General features: G+C 36.5%; 1 protein-coding gene across 3 annotated transcripts in view; it reads right to left on the minus strand.

The window, feature by feature from the left end:
* The window catches only part of Cln3 (CLN3 lysosomal/endosomal transmembrane protein, battenin), a 71,437-nt gene that overhangs the window by 17,672 nt on the left and 38,439 nt on the right, over positions 1-15,326 (minus strand). For all 3 annotated transcript variants that reach the window (XM_069836985.1, XM_069836984.1, XM_069836983.1), the window contains 4 exons: positions 13,368-13,511; positions 11,204-11,432; positions 2,975-3,124; positions 293-433 (listed from right to left, as the gene is read on the minus strand). In XM_069836985.1, the coding sequence (XP_069693086.1) occupies positions 293-433; positions 2,975-3,124; positions 11,204-11,432; positions 13,368-13,511 (664 nt within the window). The remainder of the gene's footprint in view (positions 1-292; positions 434-2,974; positions 3,125-11,203; positions 11,433-13,367; positions 13,512-15,326) is intronic.

Consider the following 15,326-nt stretch of genomic DNA (forward strand, 5'->3'; position numbering starts at 1 on the left):
ATCAGATGATAGACAACATTAAGATATATGGATCATATGCGGAGACTAAGAGGAAGGCAGAAAATAAGAAATATTGGAGAATGCTGGGTTTGCAATGAAAGACCTGCCCTGGGGCAGAACACATGTATTTAAGTATCTGAGTAAAATATACGACTGATGGAAAATATAAAATTGTCTTCATTTTCGTTAACTGCCTGGTAGACTGTGTCTCCACCAATTTTTCTTTGCCCCTTTAAGTACAGTATACTGAAACTGTAACAGATAATGTAACAATATAAATTGAGTTTCTTACCTCAGTTGATATCTGGTAAAAAGTATTTACATATGCTCCACCTCCAAGAAGGCCTTCCCACAGCACTGCAGCAAAAACTATCCATATACTTGGTAGAAATAGGTATATGGCTTCAGTCGTGAAAAAGATCACATTGATGAACTAAAGAAAGGAAAAAGATTTGCATTAATACCCGGGTTAAAAAAAAAAGAGAACACACACACACAATTTTGTATGTAGAGATATGAATAGCAGCTTCGAAATTATCTAATTTCTCTTGGAGGAATGCATATAAATGACACTGACTAAGAAGTAAAGACACATTACATTTCTCAACACGTTAAACTTATAAATATACAAGATGTGCAGGACGACTCAGATCAGTAAATGGTTGCATGAAGGTCAATAATAAATTAAGCTTCATGGTGTAGAGAATAGAAGGAGAGAGTTTGTTCATTTTTTACATTATGGTGTAATATAAAAGCAACACTAAAAGTAAATTGGAGAGATAAACGAAGAAGATATATATAAAATTATCTATTTGAATCTCCCATCCAGTAGCGTAGCATAGAGAATAAAAATAAGTAGGCATAAAGTTAAGAAGACAAGGAATTTCTTTTTCCTAAAATCTAAGATTTCTGCTGCATAAATGACACAGCTTCTTTATGTAGAGTGTAGCCAAATGTGATAATCTTGAATTCACATATGAATTGCGCAAGTAAAACTTTGATCTTAAATGTACTCACTGATCTTTTGCAGGTCGAACAACAACTTTACAACTAGGTGACAACCTGCCATGACAGTTAATGCAATTTAGGGTGAACCACGAAATTGTATCCACATTGCATTCCTACATTATCTGAACAAGTTTGTATGCTATTCCTGGACATATTTCTCAGGGAACAAATTTTGAAACCTGAGAAATCGTGACTCAATTTTATTCCTTATACTTATCCCACAAATGCAGTATATTCAGAGGTTCCTTCACAGAAACATGTGTTGTTTCATCCACTTGAACAGAAACAAACTCCGCTTTTTCAAGCTGAACTTAAATTTTTTCAGCAGCAACAGATTCAATAAAGTTGTTTTGAATAATCAGAGATATGAGCACATGACCCTAAAAATAACAACAGTCTCTAAATGATCTTCTACGAAAGAATCTTCACCGAGAGCAATTTGAGCGTGTTTTGTAACTTTCTCTGTTTAGCGAATATTCGTATGTTTCTTGTGCGTTTTGAGTGCTAACTTCTTTTTGCAGAAGTCAGACACAACGTCAATTATTTAAATATCCCTCATTGTTTGTTTGAGTATAACAAAAATGTTTCTCCTTACTGTAATGCTTTCACTCTAGCAGTTTCTGCTTAACAGTATTCAATTCTACTCTCACTTATGATGTAGAAAAGACCTGCTTTCCTTTTTATCGCATGCTTTAAATTTTACCTCAAAATTCTATAGAGAACTTTGTCCAGCTTTAAGTTGAAATAATGAATATTTATGGCAACAAAAACACTTCTATTTCAATATTAGCGAGCAAATATATTTTTGTAGCAATTATCTTGAAATTTCTTTATAATTTTACCATCTAGCTGTGCTAATTCCAATGCAGGACTGCTATTTTTTTTACTAAGTTCCTCGAATTGCTTCTTCAGTCTTCAATGGCACAAAATAACTTCTTATTTTACTCATTGATTGCACTGATTTAACTCAAGTCAATTCAAAACTCACGTAAACACCTGCCTACTGCACAGCTGATACAGGACTGATACAAGAGGACTAATAATATAGGCCTCTTGGACTGATATATCATCATCATCATCATCATCATCATCATCATCATCGTCATCCTCTTCTTTATTGACGTCGTATCTTCCTTATATAGGGAAGATTTTGGCGTCCTTCTGTTCACTAATCTTTCCGTATTTGGCACTTGTTACCACCCAGAGTATATTACCATCCGCTCTATGATTAGAATTTCATCTTACATCTCTTCATGTGTTGGTAGAGAATGCATCCCAAGATAAATTCCTTTCCTGATAATATGTCTGGTATTTTCCATGGCCCATAGCCAATGGTTTTGCCTATATCGTATAGTAGCTCATCAATTCCGTGCTTATACAATTCGCATCGGAAGAAAATATGGTTAATATCACCAATGGCTTTTTGACAGTTACATTGAGGCGATTCTTTCTGCCCAATTAAATATAAGTATTGAGGAGTATGTGTTGTTCTCAGTTTCAAACATGAAACGAAAGAGATAAACGTTCTATTAGTATTCTTTCTCATGTACCAGGGCTGTGAGAGTCCCCATGATAGTTCAGGGATCTGTCCTATTTGATAACGAATGAGGACTGATATATATTATTTGGGAAATGAACTTCACTTCTTATTTCCGGTTGTGTACCAACCTATGAAAACAGGGAATTTATGGGGTACCAACTTATGAATACTGTACTTAAAACTGGAAATTCATTTCGCCAACACAGTATCCTCTACCAGCATATTTAAAATACATTTTGTTTTCTGCCAATAAATCGCAAATATTAAAAAAAGCAAATAAAATATGATGGTACAGCATACCATTGTGTATCATCATAAGTAAAAGTACTAACAGTAACAATGATCTCTGGATTAAGTACAAAATGCAGCTGAACATGTCAGAATTTTTGTCTGTAACAACAATAAAATGGAAGTTTCTTTACTTACCTGCAATACTGCCAGAATCCATATCTTCCGAATGACAAACAAGTTCACAGATGAACGAGACAGAAATACCCCAATCTGATAGTCCACTTGCAGCCACCGATATTGCTCATGAAGTGTAAGCCAGATATCAGGGAAGTAAATTAACTCGAACTGTGAAAATAATTTATACTTAGACATACAGTATCTTTTCACTTTTTTTTTTCAGTGCATGTGAATGAGTGGTGTTACGAATTTATTTCAATTCAAAATATTATTAATGCACCAAAATATGAAAATTACTAGAAACTCGAGAAAGACGTTTTATCATTCTCTGAATTTGACAACAGAATTATAGAAAGTGTTATGTTTCTTAGAACTTTCTTCAATGAACCATTCAATAAATTTCAATTTTTTAACATCAAGAATTGACTTCAAATAAGTAAATACACTCTCTGTCGCTCCCTTCGTTTCCACCCTCTCAAATATGCCCAGTTCTTCTGTTCCTAAGATCTTCATTTTATTTCTGATTCACTCATTGCATTTAGATTATAACAGTACCGGTACAATTTTCTTCGAACACTGATTCTGTCCACCATAAATTGAATTCAGACTCCCCAGAATTTTTGTCTCCAGCACAGAAAGCTGATGTCCTGTTCAGTTAATTGTACACAAATACAACACTACCTTAAAAATCAATCCTGAGGCCAAAATATTAATCTAAATCAGTCCATTGCATTTGCTTCTTCCAGCATTTTACCATTTTCAGTGGGTAGAACAGTATGTTTTTTAGTAAGATTTACGCGGTAAAAAAATCGCTGAGACCTGGTTTCCTGCTGGATGCAGTTCCTGCATGTTGGGAAGACTTTCCTGTTTCCTGACAACTTAGCTTGTATGAAGGATTTTCTACATTGAATAAGAACCACAAGCCACAGTGTTCATTATGTCTTCAAGTATTGTTTATTTTTAATTGGTTATTTAACGACACTTTATCTCATACTATGTTCTTTAGCATCGAAGGAATTGCTGACAGCGAAATTTTATTTGGCGAGATGAGGCAGAGGATTCACCATAAATTACCTGACATTTTCCGTGTTATCACATATTCTTCGAGTGGCATGCTCACAATTAGAAGTAGCTTTTAAATCATTGGTTTCCCATATTCAGAAACCTCATTGTTATCTTTAAACAACGTGTGTACAGGGATTTGGATTTAGGTTTAGAAGGGTTTCAGTTATTAAAGGGAGCACCATAAAAACTATAATGTATTCCATAAGATTTTTTTGCTCATTTCTGCTCAGAGAGGAAGAATTTTTTCTGTTACTGTTTAGTGGTGAGTAATGAAAAATTTCCAGGCATATGACCTTTGTTTATTAATATATATATATATATATATATATATATATATATATATATATATATATGCATTATAACTTGTATTTTTCTTTCCACATGGACTAAACTAAACACGAGGTATGATTTTGCCCCTGATGAAGTTGCCCAAATTAAATTTGGCCCCCAAGAGGTATTAAGTTGCCCATCCCTGATGTAGAGTACAACTCATCCTGCCTAAGGTTTTTCCGTGGTTTTCCTAAGGCGCTAAGACAATGTCGGGATGAGCCCTAAAAGAAATGGGCCACGGACCTGCACTCATATCCCCATGAATCTCCCTAATTACTCTAAATTAATTAATAATTGCATCTCTCCCCTCTCTTCGTAATTGAGCCACCATAAAGCCAAATGGCTGGTCTCTAAATTGAGACGATTCAACAAGGCTCATGACAACAATCACCTCCTATATAATAGCCAAATTGGCTAGTCCCTTATATATGTATGTATGTATTTATTTACACTGCAAGTGGGCAAGCACCCGGTGGCAGTGGTATATACAATATTAACAATACACAGTTAAAATGATAAGCAATACACAATAAAATTTACAATACATAATAAAATTTACAACACATATACAATTTTATACACAATACAATAAGAATACACAATACAATTTAACACAATAATAATAAAACATAAAATAAAACACCTAATTTTACAACACAACCTACATGATTATGTATAGGTCCTACATAATTTTCAATAGTCTTTCACTTTACTCTCATCTCATCGGTTTTGTTAAAATTCCAGACAGACACTGGACTATGACGCATTTCACTGACACTTTAGCACACATTTCACTGACACTCTGTAACACATTTCACTGACACTATAGAACACATTTCATTGACGCTATAAATTATCACTGATCGGAACTGTTCACTGCACTGTAAAACCATAACTTCACTGACTCACCTCGCTTCACTGATACAACAGTTCAAATAAGTCAAATAATTGCATTCTTATGCATACTTATAAACAGAACTACATTTAAACTAAACATTTCTAGTCTAAGGCCCTCTTACACGCTATTTTTAAATAATTTACAATTCAAACCAAGGAAGTAAACTCGTCAGCCTAGATAAATACATGCCACCTTAAAAAATTAAATGTTGAATGTCACCTTAATTTTAATTTTCACTTTATACACAACTCTTTAAATTATTCTTGAATCTCCTTAAGGAAGGACAGCCCTCAAAGACCGCTGCAGGTAGGTCATTCCAATCATTTATAGTTCTATTTAAAAATGAGAATTTACCTACATCCGTTTTCTGTTTCCTACATTTGATTTTAAAATCATGATCGTTCCTACCATAGTACGTTGGCTTTTCTAACCGAGCCGTTATGTCTACCCATGCTTTCTGACCTAGATGTGCTCTATACAATGATGTTATTCTAGTTTTCCTACGTCTGTTTTCCAAAGTTTCCCATTTAAGTTCTTTTATCGTATCGTTCCCATCTTCTCTTTTACCTTTAACAAATTTAGCTGCCCTATACTGGATTCTTTCTAAGGAATTTATCTGATATATTCTATAGGGATCCCAACATGTAGTTCCGTATTCCATTAACGGTCGCACTAATGTTAGATATGCTATTTCCCTCGATTTGGGGCTAGCCTTTCTCAAGATTCTCATAATAAAGTGAAGTGCCCTCCATGCTTTGCCTGTAACATTATCAACATGCTCTCCCCAAGAAAGTTTGGAGTTTAAATACACTCCTAGGTATTTACAACATTGTTCTTGCGGAATTACAACACCACTGAATTCGTAATTAAGAGTAGTTTCCTCTCGGGTTTTACAAAATGTTATAGATTTACTTTTAGAACCATTTATTTTCATCCTATGCATTAACGCCCAGTTGTAAATTTTATTCAAGTCTGTTTGAATAGCATCTACATCTGAATTATTTCTAATCTTTCTGTAGATAATGCAGTCGTCTGCAAATAGCCTCACATTTGATGTAATATCCTGGCATAGGTCATTTACGTATATTATAAAGAGTAATGGACCCAGAACGCTGCCCTGTGGCACCCCTGAACTTATATTTCCAATTTCCGATATTTCATGACCTACTCTAACTCTCTGGGTTCTACCTTTTAAGAATTCTTGGATCCATAGCACCACTCTTTTATCTATTCCTAGCCTACTTAACTTATCTATTAATATGTCATGTGGCACCAAATCAAATGCTTTCGAAAAGTCAATCACAACTGCATCGATTCTTCCGCCTCTATCTACCTCTTCAGCTAGATCCTGAACCAGCGACGTAATTTGACTATCACATGAGAAGCCTTCCCTAAAACCATGCTGGCGGTTGTAAAACCAGTCTTTCGCATTTAGAACATGACGAATATAATCCGATATCAAATGCTCCATGACTTTACATACGACAGATGTAAGGCTAATCGGTCTGTAGTTTCCGACATCTAATTTATTTCCACCTTTATGTATGGGTACCACTAAAGCTGATTTCCAGTCACATGGAATAGCTGCATTGTTTATGGAAACATGAAATATACGCATTAAGTATGGAATTATGGCCTCGGAACCTAATTTAAGAATCTCTGTAGCAATACTATCTGGTCCTCGAGACTTCCGATTTTTTAATTTCTTTATTCTCTCTCTAACCCCTTTGGAAGTTATTTTGAAAGTCGAATTTGGTTCACATTCACGGTCTGTGACACAACCACTCCTATCAGCGGGATTATTATTATTATTATTATTATTATTATTATTATTATTATTATTATTATTATTATTATTATTGAAAACCGAAATGAAATAGGAATTTAATAAGTCGGCCTTTTCTTTGTCATCAGTTATACTTTCTCCGTTCTGATTTCGTAAAAGCACTACTCCTTCATTTTTCCCTTTTCTCCTGCGTACATAATTATAAAACTGTCTCCAATTGTTACTTTCATCTTCTTTTAAAATAGTTTTTAGAAAATTTTCCTGAGCTAACCTTTTTTCACACTCAAGTTTCTTAATTAATTCAACATATTTTTCCCAATGCTCATGGCTCCGTTTACGTTTGCTAAATGCGCGCCTTGTCTTTTTCTTTAAGTAGCGAATATAATTAGTGTAATATTCTGGGTCCGGATTTTTCTTAATTATTTTAGAAGGTACACATTTTACTAATGCCTCGAAAATTATACACTTAAATTTATGCCATACATTTTCCATATTTCCTTCAGTCCTTAGAAAGTCATCATGCTTTTGTCGTAGAAACGTTTGTAATTCATGGACATCGGTTTTGTTAAAATTCCAGACAGACACTGGACTTGACCTCGGATTTACTGTGTTTTCCCATAAGATTTCTAATAAGACGCTATTGTGATCACTTATTTTATGAAGACTTTCAGAGTTGACAAAGAGAGAGACAGGTCTTAGTAGGTAAACATCTAAGAGGGCATTGTCACGCGTCGGACCATTTACTACCTGCGTGAAATCTTTACGCCAGATCAATTCATTAACAAGGGTCTGTGCATCTGAATTTGTACCTGAAATCCCGTTCCAGTTAATTTTCGGGAGGTTTAGATCCCCAGCAATTACTACGTTTCGGTCTTCTGATACTGTATTAAGATATTCATTTAGTTTGTGCAAAGTTAAATTGTTTAATTCACTGGGTGGTCTGTAACATGCTATTACATCTAAGGTTTCCAGCCCATTTCTTATCTGAACATTCAATATTTCAACTTCCTCATGTATCCACAGAAGATTGCTACTTATTTCTATCTTAGTACAAACGAAAACTCCCCCTCCCTTTTCACTTCTATCCTTTCTGAAGACTCTATAATCCGATCTAAAAATTTCCGAGTCATTTATGTCTTCCCTAAGCCATGATTCCGTCCCAATTATTACATCTGGATTATAAACATCGACCAAGTTCCAAAACGGAATAAGTTTATTTCTAATACTTCGGCAATTAACCTGCAGTAGTCTTAGTAGGCCTGTCCTTACTTGAACATTCTGAATCCCCGTGGCACCTCGCCGTCACTGCAGGTCTACGCCGCCCGCGGATAGGTCTTCGACCGCACCCCCGCTGACCGCCGGTAGTCCCACGCCCCCGCCGTCGGCTGATGGTCCTTCGGTGCCGCTGCCAGCTGATGGATCCTCGATCCCGCCGCGCCATTTTGTAGTAACTACCCGCGCGAAGAGGGATCCCATGTCTGCAGCTCCCCTCCGATTTAGGTGGATTCCGTCTCTTCCGAAGCATCTGTCGTCTATCCAGGAATTTGGATCGACGAAACGCGCACCAAGACACTCCGCTACCCACTCGAAAGCTTTATTCACACGACCCACTTTTCTCCAGTTCACATCCCTCCGTCTGACGATTCCACTGATGACAATCCCAGCTGCCGGATATTTCTTCTTCGTTTCCATCACCAAGTCATATACATCTGCCATGATATAATCAACACCTCTTCGCAAATCATTTGTTCCTACGTGAAGGACGATGTTTTTCGGGTCCCCTCGTTCCTGATTTTCGATCACGCTTTTCATTTCATTCACTCTAATCCCAGGGTAACACTCTGTCGCCAGCTCCGGTTGTAGATTCCCTACGTGTCGAATGATGGAGTCTCCGATGATAACACTTGCCGCACCATGCTTCTTCTTCTCCTCCCTCTCTTCGCCATTTTCCTTTTCCCGTCGCAACAACTTATTTTCGTCCTCCAGAAACTTGATCCGTTGCTCCGCCGTCTCTAGATTCTCCCGTAGCTTCTTCACCTCGTTCCGTAGACCGATGAGCTCCCTGCTGCCTGCCTCGTTCCCGCAGTCCTTGCACAGCCACGTTTCTTCTACTATCTGTTCCCTCTTGATCTTCTGACAAGTCAGATGGAACCACTTCTCGCACTGGTTGCACAGCACGCCTACTCTTAGGTTCTTTCTACAGCTGCCACACTTGACACTGAACACTCCGTTGTCGCTTGCAGGTCCTGGATTCAGTTCGATACCACCAATAATTAGTAGTATCGCGATCACTATGTGAAAGAAGAGACACTCAGCCAGACCTGCCAAAGCTGTCCCTTTCACGCTCCGCTGCATCCTTGACCTGGCCGCCCAGCCGCCTATCCTTGCCCGGTACAGCTCCAACTCACAGCCCATTGCTCAAACCTTTTCTCCGCTGCGAAAAATACGTCCTTCCTCTCCACCGGCCTGAAGAAGACTGAGACAACTCATCCTGCCTAAGGTATTCCGTGGTTTTCCTAAGGTGTAAGACAAATGTCGGGATGAGCCCTACAAGAAATGGGCCATGGACCTATATGCCCTTCCCTATATATATTCCCCTTTTCTTGTAAACGACGTACGCCCTAGTTCAGAACCTATAAATTGTCTATTAAATATACGAGGTCACTCAATTAGTCGCAATTTGAAAGGACAGGGACCTCTCAAATTCCAGATTTAGATTTCACGGCGATTCTTCCGATGGCCTTCACATGCCTTGTCATCGAACAAAAGATGACAGCATCTTGCCATCCTAACAGCAAACACCAGCCATCTCCTCCTCACCCCGTTCCCTGATTACTTGTTCAAATCTCTGTCCCCCTCGCGTATGTGGTACCTAAGAGGTTACGTCCAATTTCGGCTTCCCCTTCAAAATTTTCTAGAGCTCCTTCAGTGGAGCAGCGTAACCCGGGGTGAGACTGGTGGCCAACAGGCTTGGAGCTCACATATTTAGTTTTGTACAGCCCCCAACCCCTTGCAAGGACGCGTTTTGCGTACCTTTTAAATTTGTCCTCCCAATTCTCTTTCGATTTTTCGATGTAGAGTATGGTGAATCACTTAACCAAGAACTTTTAAACATTTTTTCACTTATTCATAACATTATTTTAGTGATGTGCCTCTACAATGGTACTTAGGACAAATAATGGCACCATTAAAAAAAATAAAAGAAAAACAACAATATGACATTCAATAAAAAAATGTTATATCGTGCTTCTCAGTAATTGTATCTCACTAAAAATAGAGCTATTAATTTATAAGACATGATTCTATACCCTGTCAAATTTTTATTATATTATCTTGAATATTTCGGAGAAACTGGGACATTAATTTGATCAATTTAACTTTAGCGAGACAGACCTTTCATACTCCCCTTAAGCCAAATCTACATAATTAATGCAGATCACAACCCACACATTGAAAATTGTTATGGTTTATTTTCAGACATACTGGTACTACTGTGCTCTGCTATTTCTATGTCATTTCTGAGGAGAATATAGTCACTGTATATTAAATGTATTCTGCAATCACTCACAAACGAGATTTTGCTAGTAAACTTTCGTCTGTTCAGCTAAAATATTACTGAGACATGAATATGAAAGTTAGTGCTCAAATGTCCATCAATGTCAAGACATTTCTATTAAGGTATTAGAAAGGAGACCCTACCTAATCTTAATTATTAGATAAATAAGCGTGACAGTCCATGGAGGACCAAGGTCGACCAGTTGACTGTTGGCCTAATGTCCACATGCCTGAGCAGAGGTGAACCATCAGCCAACCAGTACAGGGGTAACACTTGTTAACAAAATAATCTCCCCTTTCATAGCTAGATTGCAAAACCGGATTTTGCTATTCAATGTTGCTTCACGATGGTGGGTGGGCACAGATCCTATGCGCTAGCTGAAATTCCATGAAAAAAGTCTTCCCCATGAGGACTGGAACAAACGCTCATTCTGTATTCACAGTCCAAAGCTGACACCTTACACCATGCAGCTATGGCGTGAATGTTAACTAGATCAGGATAATTTTTCCTACTCTGGGAAGAGTACAAATTACAAAATTATGTTCAACTGGATACAAAAGTTATTTTATAACCTCTATCTTTATTGAGATGCTTACTGGAAACATTACTTACCAAGCCTTGATTTATAAAATATTCAAACAAGTACACAAGTCCCAAAGGTATCATGTAGAAAAGTAATGGAGGTATGGCTGCAATTTTTTCCTTTAGAGTAAGTGGACGAGGTGGTGCTTCAGGTAGCCTTTCATCAGGAGTTTCAATTCTGTTCTCAGCAGGACCACAACAAAAGGTAGGCAGGCATGTATGTGGTTCTGTTCCAGGAGGAAGAAGCACCAACCAGAATCTGAAAATAATTCACAATATCAATGTATGTAGAAGGGAAACTGTGTCATATTCAATTTTATATCCTCCTTCTTAAGTGTTAAAGAACAAAATGTGTGTCAAGATATTAACACTTATTTTCTTAAACATTTTACATATTTCACAATTAAATTATTGTGTTATGTTAGTGTTTACAGTTTATTTCCCACACCAGCTATTTGAAAGACATATATAAATGAAATCATTCAATATGCACCCAAACAGGAACTTCAGTTTCCTGGACTGCACACAAAAAGGCACTATTTATAATTCCAAAAGTAAGACATTTGAACTGCTAGGTAGAAGCAAATAATTAATTAATTTTTAATAATTTTACATACAACAGCAGTACATATATTCCAATCATTTTAATATTATTTCTTTACTTATCTAAATCAGCATTTGTAAGCGATGTAAATGTTATAATATAATTACAGTTTCTTTCACTGGTTTACTCAAGTAATAAAAACGCATTAATTTTATGACATGAGACGCTAATCCTATAAAAATGAGTCTCTCTCCGCTAAGGACAGTGACTATTTGCCTTCACGTGATGAGGTTTGAGGGTTTTTTTGAACTTTGGCATAATTCTCAATGAAAAGTACAAATATTCTGCATATAATTTATTTATCCAAAGCATAGTCATCTGGAGATAATCTGCCAAAATATTTCGAGGAAACTTCGAGTAAATCACCATCTTCTGTTTCGATTTCAAATAAGAAACCATTAATTTTCTACTAAAATTATTACATTTAATATATAATATTCCTGAATAAATTGACTTGTAGATACAACATGATTAAAATACGTCCAATAGTTTAAGAGAAATCGCTGTACATGGACAGACATGGGCTCAAAACCATTTTCTTGATATCAGGGACACTGAACTGAAAACGTGTATTTACCGGAAATTTTCAAAATTAATTTTTTGCAGCATCACAATACTTCCCCTTTCTACTTCCTACAATGAGAAGTCCACACCTGTGGAGTAACGGTCAGTGCATCTGGCTGCGAAACCAGGTGGCCCGTGTTCGAATCCCAGTCGGGGCAAGTTACCTGGTTGAGGTTTTTTCTGGGGTTTTCCCTCAACCCAATACGAGCAAATGCTGGGTAACTGTAGGTGCTGGACCCCGGACTCATTTCACCGGCATTATCACCTTCATATCATTCAGACGCTAAATAACCTAGATGTTGATACAGCGTTGTAAAATAACCCAATACAATGAGAAAATAAAATTGAGTGCTAATTAAACCGTACCTTCATTTCATTCCATATTTGAACAGTATTTACTTACTTAACTAATCAGTTTTGTTATTGAAATTATGGGAGGTGGATTACATGTCTTCCAAACAAGAGGAATGACCTACATACTTTTTATTTCTCCACTACTCTAAAATTATCTTTGGGCAGGTGGAGATTAAAATGTTGGGTAATATGTGTGTTGTGTAACACACTTTACACAGTCATGTTTTGTAAATTTGTGTTAAAATTATATAAATTGTAAAAAAAGAGAACAAATAATCTCTTATGTGCGAAAGTTCACCAAAATCATCCTGCAGAAATCACTTTGTTTTTTAAATAGTTATTTTAAATTGATTATGCATCAAAAGCAAGGTTAGCTATGTTGTGAATAACCGTGACAACAAGATGGTATTTTGATAAGGTAAGGAGGTTCGAGGATTTGAAACGGGTTTACCTGATATTTGCCAAATTCCACTCGCTAACCCTAGACCACGCTGATAATTCCACTCACCTCCTACTCCATGTCTTTAATTCGCAATAATTTTATATTATTGAGGGGAATTAAACAGAAGTGAAATAAAAATTACATATGAATTTGTTATTTTGTAATCTCACTAAAATCAGCTAACAAAGACATAAATATTCGAACAAAACATTTCTTTAAAAAATACTTACGAGATTGCCATAATTACTGGCACTATCAACATTACCAGAAGAGAGTTCGCAGCACTCAGACCAATAGATGTTAGACCAGCATAAGAACCGGCTCCTAAGATACCTGCAGCACCAGTTCCAGATGACCATGTTGAAATGACATTCCTGAAAAAATATCACTGATATGTTGACATACATACATACATACTAGAGATGAACAAAACTAACTGCCGCTCTCGCTTGCTGTGTTTGCTGCATTTGTCTCTCGAGTCTCGACTCGTCATTCTTGAGCGCTTTGAGTCTCGCTCGTCATTCTCGAAATAGCATTTGGTCGGCGTGGAAAGGTTTTGTAACTTTGAATAACATACATCATTGAAATAAATAACATTATAAATGTTTAAATGAGACAAAAAGACAAAACAGAACAGTATCTTAGTTATCAAAATGTTCTGGTTCTATTATGTGATATTACCTATGGTTATATAAATAGAAAAAAAAAAATTCTCAAATAAAATTGCATTTCTAAGAAACATAAAACATGACATTAATATCTTTCTACTTGAGATTGCACATTTGTTCTTAAACATATGAAAAGAAAATTCCTAGCCTTTTAATAAGGGCCTAGTAATTAAATAAAGACTGGGGAATGGATTATTATACACTGAAAGGTATAGATGTTTCAAATAGGCTACTTGACTGTTTATACATATATAACAGTTGCCAAAGTAGGTAAAAGTTCAGTCAGGTATAAACAACTGTGGCGATTGAAAGCTGCTTGACTTTGGGAGTGATCAATATTGAGTCTTGGAAGTCTTTACGTCAAGGACACAATGTAATACAACATTGTCGTGCGGGTTTTCAGCTTTGCGGGCACTGTTAGTCTCGCTTTTTCGATCGTTGTTCACACACACACACATGCGCGCACACACACACACACACACACACACACACGCACACGCACACGCACACACACACCACTACCAGCACAAATAGACTCTTAGAAGAAATTTGCCAGAACACCTAGTAAAAACAGTGACTGAAATAAAAGAAGAGAAAAATGAAAATAATAAGTACAAAGAAGAGAACTGAAATAGTTTGACCATATTAAAAAGATGGTCGTCACAGTAAATATTACACAGATTTCACTCCGAACAAAAAACAGGTTAATTGACAAATAGCTAAAGAAAAAAATGTGCATGATGTCAAAAAAGAAAGAGGCCTATTATAGACTAGGTAATGGAATGGGAATTCAAGAATGTTATTAGATGTTACAGAGCTACAAACAAACAAACAAACAAACAAACAAACAAACAACAACAATACTACTACTACTACTACTACTACTACTACTACTACTACTATTAATAATAATAATAATAATAATAATAATAATAATAATAATAATAATAATTTTCATGCAATAAGATTTATATTTCTATTTCACAGTTCATATTTGTATTTACAAAAATGTAAGATAATAGAGGAATTGGTATTTATATGAGTAGGCCTATATACAATACTCACTCAAGAATTCGAGAAAAATATTTTAAGTCAGAGCAGAATAAAAACATTAAGCAAAGCAGTTAACTAAAAAAGCAGATCTGTGAATTTTAATTTTGGGGGCAAGTACTGACACCTGCGGGAATTTTTAATACAATATTTTATAAACTGCTTTTTCTACAGAAAACTTCCCCATTATGTTTTAATAGAAAGATACAAAGAAATTTAAAAAATGCAGCTGGCTACGGACTGGAAGGTCCGGGGTTCGATCCCAGGTGGCGACAGGATTTTTTCTCGTTGCCAAACTTTCAGAACGGCCCCGAGGTTCACTCAGCCTCCTATAAAATTGAGTACCGGGTCTTTCCTGGGGGTGAAAGGCGGCCAGAGTGTGGTGCCGACCACACCACCTCATTCTAGTGCAGAGGTCATGGAAAGCATGGGGCTCTACCTCCATGCCCCCCCAAGTGCCTTCATGGCATG

Source organism: Periplaneta americana, chromosome 10 (assembly GCF_040183065.1).
Source record: "Periplaneta americana isolate PAMFEO1 chromosome 10, P.americana_PAMFEO1_priV1, whole genome shotgun sequence".
NCBI lineage: Eukaryota > Metazoa > Arthropoda > Insecta > Blattodea > Blattidae > Periplaneta > Periplaneta americana.